General features: G+C 41.6%; 1 protein-coding gene across 4 annotated transcripts in view; it reads right to left on the bottom strand.

Moving 5' to 3' along the window:
• ATP8A1 (ATPase phospholipid transporting 8A1) overlaps window positions 1–14301 on the bottom strand; it is a 231171-nt gene that overhangs the window by 104322 nt on the left and 112548 nt on the right. For all 4 annotated transcript variants that reach the window (XM_044224040.1, XM_044224041.1, XM_044224043.1 and 1 more), the window contains 3 exons: window positions 12806–12875; window positions 6519–6603; window positions 3475–3614 (listed from right to left, as the gene is read on the bottom strand). In XM_044224040.1, coding sequence (XP_044079975.1) covers window positions 3475–3614; window positions 6519–6603; window positions 12806–12875 — 295 coding nt within the window. The remainder of the gene's footprint in view (window positions 1–3474; window positions 3615–6518; window positions 6604–12805; window positions 12876–14301) is intronic.

Raw genomic sequence — 14301 nt, 5'->3', positions numbered from 1 at the left:
GACTTTAACGGAACACTACCACTAACGTGCCGATGGCATTTTGCATCATTAATTCAAATACGTTCAGAAACATCTTGTCTAGGGCCACAACGATGATTTGGTCTTTCACTGAAAAGTGAAAAGTATTGAAAATCCATAGTATTCGGAGGAGCGCATTTCCCCCAAATTTCACACACACATAGAATATTATGTGGTTTTCAAACAGCGCTCAGTGGAATCCCAGAATTGTGAAAAAGCTCCTCACAGACCATGATGAGGGCAAGGTGCTGAGGCTAGGGGGAGAGCCAATGTGGGGCTCCTCCCTGCCCCTCCACTCTTTAAACAGGGCAGCTTTGCTTTTATCTATTATATATACGATGGGTCAGGCAATATTTTGTTTGAGAAATGGGTTTTGCTCTTAAAGAAAAAAAAGATCTAAAAATGACTCTGAGGGTTTAAAATTCACTGTCTCCTATGGGAACGAAGTTCAATCTTACGGTCTACATAAAAAACAGATTCCAATCACATGCAAAACGATTACATAATCAACACATCTCATTTAAAGTAGCCAAAGAAGAAGCCAAAATGGTTGACTCCTAATGCTAAGGCACTGAGTTTAAAACTGGGCAATGCATTAGCAGGATCTGGTCTCTGATGTGCTGAAACTTGCCTCAGTTGGGTAGTTTTAATGGCAGTCACCCCCAATTCCTATGGAACACTACCGCCCCTATCCCCCTTGATTTTCACAAAGGAAGCTCAGACCAGGGAAGGAGCGATAGCGCCCTGGCCCTCCACTAAAAACCCCAGAGACTTCCAGTGATAGGGGATGGGAAAAGCAGGTTTGTCGGAAAAACCACTCTCGGTCGTAGACTTGTCCGTATCATGTGCCTGTACTTTTCCCTAAAAAGACCTGTGATCTTTTGCATAGTAAAACAAAAACAACCCCCCCCCCCAAAAAAAACCCCACACCCCTCCCTGATCTCCTTTAACTAGTAAACTAAACTTCTGGGTTTCATTTTAAAAGTTACCACCTCTCTGAGGGCTTCCGCTGGACAAGTTTGTGGGTCAGCACTGCGGGTTCCTTTAGATTTCCTTACTTAAGTAATTTGTTCAGAACATGATGCTCAGGGTCTCAGCTGAGTGTTTCTTGGGGATGGTTTCAGGGATGGACACTGAAAGCCAGTTCTTTGGAAGCTGGCTGAGCAAGGGAACCAATCCTTTCACTTTCCAGCTTTCAGTAAAACTTAGAGATCATGGATTATCAGAAAGTAAGTCGGAAATAGGTATAAATTACCCTTTTCATCCATTTTAGGAAAGAGGCAGTCAGGGAGGCATCTGTATTTGTAAACTAAAAATATACATGCAATACCATGTCCCCAGGCAACTTATATTTCCATGTGACTCACGATCGCCATCTGCTGGAGAGAGCCTGAACATCTATTTCATTTGAAAGATGGAAGTCACAAGGTTTTAAGTATCAGATATTGTGTGCACACACATACACACATATACCCCAACAACAATAAAAACTGCTAAACCTATAAAATCTAATCTACAAACCTCAGGGAACTTAGAGTAAAAATGTTATTAGGCATATTAAATATTCAGCTCCAGAATTTGACAGTGTGCTTCTTATAGAAATGAAATTTAATGTTTAGAATCCAGTTTCAAATATTTGATTGTAACTTACTGTGTATTAATTCTACCATATTGCCATGGAAGGTAAAAGCTACATTACCTTCAGGCTGTGTACTTAAGGAGACAGGAGAAAAGTTATTTCCAAATGGTAGTTTTTTTGTTTTTAGTTCTCAAAAGAATTAAGAAAAATAACGGATTAAAAATCAATATTGTTATTACTGTAGGACACCATGTACCTCTGGTGGGAGAGCTTGGAAGAGACTATGGCCATGGCCTTATAAATCATAAAATATTTTCTTTTGCCACATAATGCCCCAAAGACATAGTCATGTATAAATATGTCAGGGAAAAAAGAGAGAGAGAGGAGAGTGATCCAGCAAGTTAACTGAGAGCAAGCTGTGTGTGTAATTCTGCAATTAGGGGATGAATATCAAGCTGGAGTTTCCATACATGCTATCACACGTCTTCTGAGAAAAAAGCAGGATACAAAAATAAGTTCAAATATAACGAAGGTCTGAGAAACCAGCTTCTAAAGTGATCACGGTCTATTGACGAGACAGGAGAAACGGTATCTAGAGTCACAGATGGCCACTGTACACAGCAGAGAAAACCACCGGCAGCTGGGTGGAGCATCCCCCAGTATCACACAGAGGGGAGGGCACGCAGGAGCAGAGCAAGGAAGGGAGGCATTGGTGGTGCCAACCACCTTTTAAGAAAGGAAGCACCGGGGAGCATATTGTTTGAAAGAGAGGGAGGAGTAAAAAAAAAAAAAAAAAAAAAAAAAGTTAGCTTTTACTTACCTGTAGGCAAGATCCAGTAAGCTGAAACTAACAGACAAACCTGATTCTGGGCAGTACAAACATGAATATAGTTAAGGAATTCTGCAATTAGGAAGTTATTTGATGGAAAGGGAAAGGGAAGAAGGAAGATAACGTAAGTGGCTAGGCGCATGAACTCTGGAGCCAGAAGGAGGATTCTGGCTCGCCCTCTTTTGAACTGTGTCTTCTCCACCAAATCACTTAACCTCTCTGTGTTCTTGACGTCTTCGTCTGTGAAACTGGAATGAACAGTACTGAGCTCAAAGGGACGCCATGAGGATCAAAGTAGTTAATAGATCCAAGGGCTCCAAACAGCACCTTGCCCATAGTAAGTACAACTATTTATGCTATTTTTAATTAAGGAAACAAGATTTCTTGCTATTTCTTGCAATTTTTAATTAATGTTATTTTTAATTAAGGAAGCAAGATTTCTTGCTATTTATAATGTATCAATCAGAGTGTATCCATCACTGTTTGGATGAATAGCCTGGTTTCCTTATCTGTAAAATGAGAGCATTCTCAGTTGTGATGCAGATGAGGGATGTGTGTATATGCACACAGACACAAAATCACACACACAAACACACACACACAATGACTAGCCAGGGATAAGCACCGGGTTGTTCACTTATTAGAGTCACACAAGCTAATTATATTATTTCCTGTTGTACACAACACACCTTGATCAACTCTATACACACACGCATGTGTATATAACTTGTGTGCACGAGTGAATGGGGGAGGGTATGCTTATCTTTGGTGACACAGAAGCAACAGCATACACTGGCAAGAAGACGGCTAGCCTTGCCTAAACTTGACCCAAAGTTATGAAAAGTAGGAAGATCTATACAGCACAATGTCAGAGACTTTGCAGCAAAAGCCTTAACCGGTATTAAGATTTGTTAATATTCGGACCAGAGGAGATTCAACAGTAAGTGGTGTGTCAAGATATTCTGATCTTTGTTTACGGGCTCCTTGAAAAGACTGAAGTTTTCTGGAAACCAGACTTTCTACATGAGCAAAATGGTCCCTCACGTACCTTTTCAATCAACTCATAACTCTCTTCGAGCTTCAGCAGCCGGTTCTGCACCGACGTGGACGCCCGCTGGTAGACCGTGCGCCACTCCTCGAAGTCGCTCTCCGAAATCTCAGCCACCGCGAAACATAAAGTTCTTAGCCCTGACGAAAGGTAGCAGACATCCCCCCAACACCAAATTAGATTTCATTCAGAAGCCCGTCCCTTCCCTTTCTATATGACGAAGTCTTGTTTTGGAAAGACCGATTCAGTTCAAGCAGTATGGCCAACGTCTGGCTCAGTTAGGACACAACCTCAGCATACAATGTGGATCAAGGCTCACCTTCAACCGGCCCCCTGCTTTTGATTGCCGGCTCTTTCAATACAGCCTTTGTGCTTTTTCCAGAGTGATTTTTTCCCCAACATCCTGATCTTATCAGGTTATTCTTTAGCTAGAAATCTTTCAATTGTTCATCCCCAGGATGGAGTCCAGACCCCAAAGGCTGACTCACTCCCCATGCCCCAAGTGTCTTCAAGCTCCATCTCTGCTATTTACCTCCTATATACCTGGGTCTCTGCACATGCTGGTCACATTTTCTCCATTTTGCTCCCTCCAGCTCCCTCCACTGTCTGCCTGGCATCTCCTTTAAGACTTGGTTCCTACCATCATCTCTGAAGCATTCTCCTCTTGCTCAGACCCAAGGCAGAAATCCCCAAATGCTTGTATGGTGTGAAGGACAAAGTTTAATATTGTTTTTCTTGTGGATCTCCTGTATTAGTGCATAGCTCCTGGAGGGAAGGGCCCCTGAATTCTTCATATGTATAACTCCGGGACCGGGCATAGTGGCTGGCTTATGACTGTGTCTTCAGAGGTGCTTATGAAGGAGAGGGACCACAGTGGAATTTACTTGGAAAACCATCTGCCTCTTACAGGGATATACGGTTGTTTTATTACTGGTCTTTATCACTGCAAGTTTGTAGTATATTTAAGAAACAAAATAGAGGATCATAGGGGAAGAGAGGAAAAAATAAAACAAGACAAAATCAGAGAGGGAGACAAATCACAAGACACTCTTAATTCATAGGAAACAAACAGGGTTGCCGGAGGGGAGAGGGGTAAGGGATGGGGTAACTGTGGTGGACATTAAGGAGGGCACATGATGTGATAAGCCCTGCGTATTGTGTAAGACAGATGAATCACTGAACTCTACCTCTGAACTAATAATACATTACATGTTAACTGAATTTAAATAAAAAACCTGAAATAATAATAAAAAAGTCTAAAAAACCGGAGATACAGTGACAAAACAAAGGACTCCTCAGAATCACCCTGGGAAAACAATCAAATCTGATGTTTGAGGTGACCTACTCCTAGTGCTTGGCGCCTATCAATTTCATAATTCTCTTGGAAGCTACCCTCAGCCAGAGAAAAATGGTGGACTGGAACAAAGAAGAAACAAAAGCATTTAGCAGCCAGGACAAATGTAGTTCATTAGTTCCTGAGAAGACAACACCCTCACTCAAGGTCATTAACCCTCAGAATAACTAGCTAGTGATGTCAAAGCAAATAAAACATGGCCAGGGAACATGTCAGAAATAAGAAGCAGAGAACATAGGACATAAAGTGCCCAGAGGATTCTGTCTTCCAAGAACGGAGTAGGGCTGTGCATTGCCAGCTCACTGAGAGTAGAACTTAAATCTTTGGGGCCACATCAGGACATGTTTTTCTCTTTTGGAAACTTGGCTGGAGACTTACTCTGGGGTAGTCATGGAGTAAAAGTGCTGTTCAGCCTGGGGCCAGAAAGAATAGGGTGGAGGTGAAGGCCAAGTCAGCCCAGCTCTTAGAGCTGGAATTTCTTCTTATCACAACTAGAGAAGAGAAAGATCCGATCCCCCCCCCCCCCAACACCAGCCCCCTTCCTCAGTAAAGAGCTGGAGTCAGAGGCCGGCTGGGCTGTACCTGCCAAGCGCCGCTGAGGATGAAAGCGGATGTCTCTGTGCTCTAGCATTTTTGGAGAACTGAGGGAAGGTCCTCTAAGTCCTTGCTTTTCAAAGCCTAGTGCTTCTCCTATCTTTTCATAGCAGGGATGAAGAGGAAAAAGCACTTGATCAGAGGTTAGATGTGCTGCCACTGGCAACAGTTCCAGCCCAGGCAGACAAGAGAGAAAATTTAGATGGGAGATTGACTGACTGATTTTTGTTTTTATTTTTTTTTTTAAAGATTTTATTCATTTATTTGTCAGAGAAAGAGAGAGAGTATAAGCAGGGGGAGCAGCAGGCAGAGGGAGAGGGAAAAGCAGGCTTCCCACTGAGCAAGGAGCCCGATGTGGGGCTCATTTCTACAACCCTGACATCATGACCTGAGGCAAAGGAGTAGCCCTGCATGGGAGATTTAGATACAGTTTTGGCTATTTCTGTTAAGTTCAGAGATAAGACTCTACAAATGCTTGGAGCAAGTGACCCTACTGTTTAAGGACGCTCATGTCCTCCCTTCTAATCTACATCATCCCCCTAGACTGCTGAGTTGCACAGATCATATATTTCAGTAGGACAGAGAGACAGGACTCAGCCCGTCTACCATGATTCCCCGGCCTCACACAGAGCCTGTCATTCAGTAAGGGCTTAAGAAGTCTTTTAGAAGTTTTTAGAAGTCTTTAAGAAGTCTTGAGATGAAACTGCACTAAATAACTATTTTAATAGTTACATAGGCTTATTTACTTTTTATTCTCTTTCTTACTCAAATTAGAATATCCAGTGTTTTGGGTACTTTTCCTCTGACACTGCTAGAGAGACAGCGTATGTAAAGTGTGAGAGGTACCCATTCTAAAAACGGAAGAGTCTTATACACTCTACACCTCCAAAACATGGGGACCAAGTCTCTCAAAATTTTAACATAGGAAAGCAAAACAAAAATAATGGGAACAGCATGTAGGATAACTAGAATTATTGGCATCAATTGCTATCTTGCTCTAGGACTTTCTAAGTCAAATAACAACAATCTTGGCAGACATCAGTAGTAGATGATTTCGTTTTATTGTAATCATGGTTTATTGCTACATTACACTCACCTTCTGTAGCAAACTGCTCCAAATGTTTCAGGGTAATTTCTTTGTATTTTGAAGTCTCCGCCAGCCTATCATATATTACAGTGTCCTGGAAAACAAACAGAAGGTATCATATACTTAGGAGAAGCATTTTGAGTTTAATAACGGTGTTGGCAACATTATGAGCAGCAAATCAGTATAAAAACAACTGATCACTTTGAACATTAGCTTTAAAGCGTACAATATTTTTTTTCCCTAATAACACTCTTTCCTTAAGGATGCTAGGAAACAAGGTTCGAGTCCTCTATGTTTGTCTTTCTCCTTTGTGAATCAACCCACAGTTACCCCAGCATTCCACATCTCAGAGTCCACCAGGACTTCCCTTACCTTGCGAGATCTCCCCCACCCCTGAAGGTTTTGCAGGATACTGCAGGGTATACGCCCTTTATGAATACACAGGTGCCACAGGGGAGAAAGGTCCTGCACTCATAAAGTTTGAGAAACGGTGGCTGAACAAAGCCTACCCTGTGATAATTACTTCTTGGAGCCTTTACAATGCTAGTGTGCACAGCAGATCACTAAGGGGCTATATGGTATGAACCCCAAGCTCATTCCCTATGGAACCCGAGCTAGAGATGAGGGCATCGGCACGGGACTGGTGCTCCCACAGTGCAAACGTTGAGAAACATTGGTCCAAATGGTGCAGAGAGGGCTGGTGGGTGTTATAGGGAAAACTTCGAACAGACCTTGAGTCCTGCCCGATAGCTGAATATTTCTGATTGTGTCACTTTAGCCTCTAAAAGCTCATGCACTTAGTTTGTGAAATTCAGTTACTGGATTATCTTTAAAGCCCCTTTCAGCTTGAACGTTATGCACCACTTAACGTTTCTCTGATTTTTGCCCCTTTATAAACTGCTTATTGTTCCTTTAGTTATTCCTCGGCTTGGGTTTAATGTTTTAAGAATTTTAGCATTTGGCCTCCAAGGTTTTATTAGACTAGGAAAAAATAAATCATTTACCTGCAATTACTTTCTCAGTGGTATGACCCATTTTGGGGTCTCTAGTCTCAAGGCTGAGATTTGGAAGCCGACTAATGGAGTATGATTTAGAACCCTTGAGAGAAACAAGAACTTAGTGACCTCAGAACAGATGGAATATTCCAGGCCCCAATTATGAATTTCTTTTCATTTTTCAGTGGTGGAATGGGAGTGGGGGACAAAGCAAAAGGAAATGACAATTTCCCCTCATGGCTCCTTTCTAGGAATGAAAGGTATAACTTATGAACTCTTATTTTTTTTTCCAGAGGCTAATGACATTTTCAATGAAATTAAAATAGGACATTTTAAAACTAAGGAAATCTCTAAAAAAAATTGAAGTCATGAAAATGAAAGTGATAGGGGGATTAAATTCTGCCATGTAGCCAAATTTTCTAGTGGAAGACACTGATGCTCAAAATAGAATTTTTCATTCTTTATAGTATCAAGGAAAGGAGGAGACAGAAAGTGGCCTTCTACATGAATTAGATGGTATGTTTTTATTTTTTAATTAAAAAAGTTTTTAGAGAAGATGGTATGTTTTTATTATTATTATTATTATTATTTTTAAAGATTTTATTTATTTATTTGACAGAGATCACAAGCAGGCAGAGAGAGAGAGGGAGAAGCAGGCTCCCTGCTGAGCAGAGAGCCTGATGCAGGGCTCGATCCCAGGACCCTGGGATCATGACCTAAGCCGAAGGCAGAGGCTTTAAACCCACTGAGCCACCCAGGCACCCTAAGATGGTATGTTTTTAAAGGACAAGTCACAGCTGGCCATGCTTACATGTGAGAAATAAATACATACAAATAACCTCTCACCCAAAGTAACACTGATTTATTCAGAGCGCTACATCAAGTAGTTGGTCAGGACTTGGTTCAGACCAAAAAATGTTTCTTCAAAGGAACTAAAGCATATGTATCCCCTAAGATCAGACTCAGAAACTCAAGGAGTCTACACTTGCAGGAAATCCTAACTGATTTTACTTATGGGGCATCCCTACGCAAGGTAAGAGCGGAAAATCGGGCATGAGGGAACGTTCCCGGGATGGCTTGGCTCAGCCAGTAAAAAGCCTAGGGCTTCACGAGGGATAATTCATCTTAGGTCAATTTTTACTCGAAAAGTTGTTTTTCTATTCATCTTTTAGACTAGTGCCAGTGCTGCTCTGTCCTCACCTCCAGTGTCTTGCACGTGGCAGCTGATCAAAAGACATGTGTCTCGTGAGTAAAACACCATAGTCCTCAGTCATCCTAAAGCATATCCTATGTTGCCAAATAAAGGACTATACGATGAAATGCAAGCACCGATAGTAAGAAGGTAGCGAATAGAAAAGAGGTCCGACATCATTATTTAAGCACTGCCGTCTACACTGAATTTTTCTAGGTAATCTTGCTACCAAACAGGCAGCTGCAGGCAAGGACTCTGATCTTGCTGTCAGTTTACCCAACAAGGTGAAACTGACTGCCACATGGAATGTCCTTTGGCCCCTGTGATCTGGGACATTTGCTAAAATCATCGGACAGCTGTACATGTAAATGCAAACGGACATTTTCTGCGTTTGTGTGTGCCATTCGGATCTATCCGTACTCTGCCTACGATGTGGTGGGGGAACTGCTGCACATAACTGGTTTCGAATGTGGTCTTCCTGATGTGTGGCACAGAATGTTATTCGGGGGGCGCTGACTTAGAAACTGTCAGTCACTTTAAGGTCCCTAAAGCACTAAGTGTGATAGCCAAGTTTCTAGTTTTTCCTCTGGTCTATAAGCATTGGGGGAGGTTTTTTATTTTCTTGAATAAATTCAGATTTTATTTGTGAATGTAACTTTTCTTAAACTGGCTACTATTGCAGACATGAACTGTGTATTGTACACTTTTCCTTTTCTTATGTAAAAATTAATAAAGCAAGGCAACCTCATTGCAGAAAACCTGGAAAACAAGGAAAAACAAATCCTCCATATACATGTACACGACCCAGCCATCACCTGTGTTATGTTCTAGATGAACTCTTCTGTGCTACCTTCCAATTCACTAACTGCACCCCTGTCCCTTCCACTGTTGAGTTTGTTCCAACTTCTGATGTTTTCTTTTAAATCTAGGATTTCTAATTTAGCTTACACATTTATTTTTGATTCAAAATAGTTAAAAAAAATTTTTTTTAAATAATGTTGTACTGGGGCGCCTGGGGTGGCTCAGTGGGTTAAAGCCTCTGCCTTCGGCTCAGATCATGATCTCAGGGTTCTGGGATGGAGTCCCGCATCGGGCTCTCTCCCCGCACTGGGGGGAAGCAGGGAGCCTGCTTCTCCCCCACCCCACTCTGCCTGCCTCTCTGCCTACCTGTCATCTCTGTCTGTCAAATAAATAAATAAATAAATAAATAATAAAATCTTAAAAAAAAAAATAAACCATGTTGCACTAAGGCATCCTTGGTCAGACTTGTCTACACAACTGATTTCACCCAAAATGAATTCATGTCTGGTGGTTTATGTGCTTGTTCTCTTCGGCATGAAATTTCCTCTTGTGTCTCTTAGCTTTGCCCTACTTGTGGACACCCCAATCTAATGGTTTTCTGTACTCCCCCAGCAGAGCTGGCATGAGCTTTTCTAAGCCCCTTCTCAGGATTAGGAAGCTCAGCACCGTCTCAGGCATCAGAGAGGGGAGGCTGGCTCCCATCCACACTTACAGAAAGCACTCTTTGCCCCCACTGGCTTACAGAAACCAAACTGCAACCACCGCTCCTAGATCCTGACCCTGGGACTCCCATGCCACTCAACGCAAGACCGAGGTTCAGTGTACCACGCTGATTTTCTGTTCCTACTTGGGGCCTCAAAGATGTTTATCTTGTTTTTAAGCCTGGCTCTGTATTTCTGCTCTCTTGTTATACTGTATCCATCACAGTCATGAATTTGGAATAGAGGAGATACATTAAAGTTTGAGCAGACTGTGTCAACTTGAATGGAAAGTATTAGCGCTGAGGCCTTACCTGACTCTCACTACTGAAGTCTTCTGTTGCACACGTCCCTGCTGATTCACTCCACCAGGGAATCAACACTCCTCAGACTTTCTTCCCAATTCCAGTCTCTCTTTTTAGATCCTCTATCCACACCTTTAGCCCTCCTCTCTTTCCATACAATATTTCCTCCTTACATATCCTCATCAATCCCCTGCTTTTACCTTCCAGCTACACTTGTTAATTCCTAAATTTCTACCAGCATCCCAGGTTCCTTCCCCCTGTGAAATCCAAGTATCTCTGCCTCATGGCCCAGATGTAGCTCCTAACCCTCTATCATGGGAGGTGGTACCCCTTCATCTGCTCAGCAAAGTCCAAATTGGATAATAATCCTCGATCATGGTTTCCCTTGTCACCCAAATGTAATCAATTATTAAGTCCTAAATCTCTGTTTTCTTAATCCTCTCTGCAATTGTCTTGGTTCAGATCCTTATCAACTCTAAGACTCTACTCAAGAGCATCAATGGGGAAGTCCAGATGCATCACCATTCTGCCTTGAGTCATCTTCCTAAATGGCATCAGAACAGTTCAGAAATAATAAAAAAAAGAACAGTTCATTAAAAAGTATAAGCTCTTGCATATGAAAAAAAAAAAAAAAACGCATGACCTAACATGTGACCACCTTTCCAGCCTCGCGTGTACTCTTCTTGGCCAAAGAATGTGCAGTTCTCAAATGTACCCTGTTTTACATGTCTCTGCCTTCTTAGTGTTCAACCATGTTTCATAGCCAACTTGGTAGTGAGGGGAAACAATGCAATAAGCAAGTTAATGTATGCAAACTATCTCCATGATTATTCAAAAAGGAAGTTCAATGTTTTTATTTTTTATTCAGTGCTTTAACTGCCCAAATAAAGGTTCTAGATGGAAGAGTACTCAAAACTAAGGAAGGAAGGATGTGAGTTGGATGCAAAGCGGACACATAAGTATTTCAAGTGGAAGGCTCTCTTTAGTCCTGTATCACTAAATGCTACCACTGGAATGTGGAAGAGTTTTACAATATACCTCAATATTGTAACCTAAACATCTCTTTATATATAGGTCCTTGACTAGGCTTAGTGCCTGACAAGTGTTGGGTCTTAACTTCCTTTCTCCAAAATCCAGTTGAAAGTCTCGTAGGTAAAGTGCACGCAGTGAATAAACACTAGTTGTTTCAATCAACGACAAGAGGAATTCTAAAACTAAACTACAAGACATCATGAAAAAATTCTACCAAAATTCTTTAAAAGCAAGGCATTCAAAAATTGCATTTCAATGCTTTAAAACCATGGCACTGAAAAACATTTTCAACAAAAATTTCAGTAATAAGCTTTGGTTTCCTAATAAGTACGGTTTCCAAGTTTCATTTAATAAATCAAGGCTGTTGGGGCGCCTGGGTGGCTCAGTGGGTTAAGTCCTCTGTTTTTGGCTCGGGTCGTGATCTCAGGGTCCTGGGATCGAGCCCTGCATCAGGCTCCCTGCTTGCCAGGGAGCCTGCTTCCCCCTCTCTCTCTGTCTGCCTCTCTGCCTATTTGTGATCTCTGTCAAATAAATAAATAAAATCTTAAAAAAGAAAATCAAGGTTGTTGATTATATTTAAAATTGGAAAGTTCCAGGTTGGTATGTTACCTGACTAGCCCAAGTAGACTAGGTACCCGGAAAAGATAATTCAGAAGGAAAATAGTAATCGTAGGAACAAAAGGAGGCTCTGGTCTGCTGACTCCTTATTTTTCCATGAGTGTAAACATATTTTATCTAGGAAAAATCACTATGAATGACATATTACTGTTTCTGTCAATATAACCTGCCAATCAATATACCAAAGCCAAACAATAGTTAGAAATTATTTTATAATGAAAACAATGCAAGACAAATAGTAATGGCCATTACAGCAATAAACTGGGATGCATTCCCCCCACTGCCGCTTCTATGAACTTTAAAAAATTACATTCAGACTGGTGTGGATCCCTACATTTCAAATACAATTTCAAAGCATTTTCTGATTTAATTGTCTTCTAATGTATTTTATAATATAAACCTCAAATATTATGTATCAAAATTGAATTATATAAAGAAGCTAGGCCAAATTTTTTTCAAAGCACCAAATTTACCCAGAAGGAATTCCGCGTTTCACCAGAAGAGGCTGAACACGATTACTATAAAATACCAAGGAAAGTGGATGTCAGCAACTTTATGCTAAACATCTGTGTTACATTTCCATAGCAGAATGCTGAACATATACATTATCAACCACCATAAATCAAAACTGAAAAAGACAAAAATAAAAACTTACAGCTCCTTTGCAGTAAAGTCGTAACTTCCCGGATGGAGTGCGGACAATCACAGACATTCTTTTTCTCGCGCTGAAAGAGGTTTTCCATCATGTGTCATCATAGGGAGAATATGCATATATGTGTTTCTCATGCCTCACATATTTTAATACTCACAGTGAAAAATAAACTTTACCGAATTATGAGCCCTCTCCTTCCACATCTACAAACCATCCCCTGGGTATGTGGTTTGGGTACCTTTAAAGGTTACATTCTGTATTGTAAGGCACTAAGGTACCATCTGCTTCCCTAAAGGGATAATTTACAAAAGAGACCCTGGGAAACGTGCAAGAGTTAGGACCCACCGGGGTAGGAGAGAGCTCTGGTTCAATATTTTCAGGTTTAAAAAAATCTTCAAGTCACTATCTCAGATGAAATGTATGTTATAGCTTTGAATGCAAACAGAAATAGTCATGCATTTTAAGTATATACCCCATCGCACAGAAAAAGGCAAACACGGGCACTTTAAAACTGACGTCAGCGGGGCGCCTGGGTGGCTCAGTGGGTTAAAGCCTCTGCCTTCAGCTCAGGTCATGATCTCAGGGTCCTGGGATCGAGCCCCACATCGGGCTCTCTGCTCAGCAGGGAGCCTGCTTCCCCCTCTTTCTCTGCCTACCTGTGATCTCTCTCTGTCTATCAAATAAATAAAAATCTTTAAAAAAAAAAACAACTGACGTCAGCATTCACGGCGGTTATTTTTCAATGATTTCTAGCAAACCACTGGCAGCATGTAAAAAGTCTATTCGTATTACCAAGCTAAGCTGATGAGCACAAGCGTTTGAACACTGTGTTGGCGATATGAAAATGTTAGTCAAACACACAGCATCTGCCAGTGCATTGATAGAGACGGCAAGGAACAGGGAGTAGGACAAACTGGCAGAGCCCTGCCTAGGATATGCCTCATTTGGAAGCAAGTGTGTATAGGCATTCTCTCCAGAAATGAGGAAGGGCGGGGAAGGGACTTCTCAAGTGTCTGTATCTATTTGTTTTACCTTGCAACATTTGCTAAAAATGGAGATGAGTCCAATACAAAGTAGCCAAGATACAGCTCCTTGCATACAGCCAGGAGCCTCTTTCTGAGGCATCTAGAAATATTCAGTCCTCTGTGTTTCCAACTCCCCACTGCACTGCATTGGTTCCTCTGACCGCATCCCTGCACTTTGGGAATACATTTAATTGGCCCTCTTTGCAACGACATTGTACAGTTTATATTCTGTCTCAGCCCTTCTTGGTGTCTCTCTTAATCCAACTTTAATGAGACGGTCCCAAGCTCTTCAACTTTCCTGCTCTTCCCTTCTCTTGGCCAAACTCCCAAGTCCTGGATAAATGGGAACCCTTTCTGTAGCATCAGAGTGGAGAAAAGTCTCCCTGCCATAGAGCTTAGGAAATTCATGATCCACAGTCACTTGTGTGCTGTCTAGCAACACACCACCTCTAATAAGCTCTCTCTCTCACCGTC

Source organism: Neovison vison, chromosome 11 (genome assembly GCF_020171115.1).
Source record: "Neovison vison isolate M4711 chromosome 11, ASM_NN_V1, whole genome shotgun sequence".
NCBI lineage: Eukaryota > Metazoa > Chordata > Mammalia > Carnivora > Mustelidae > Neogale > Neogale vison.
This window is presented reverse-complemented; position numbering and strand designations above follow the sequence as displayed.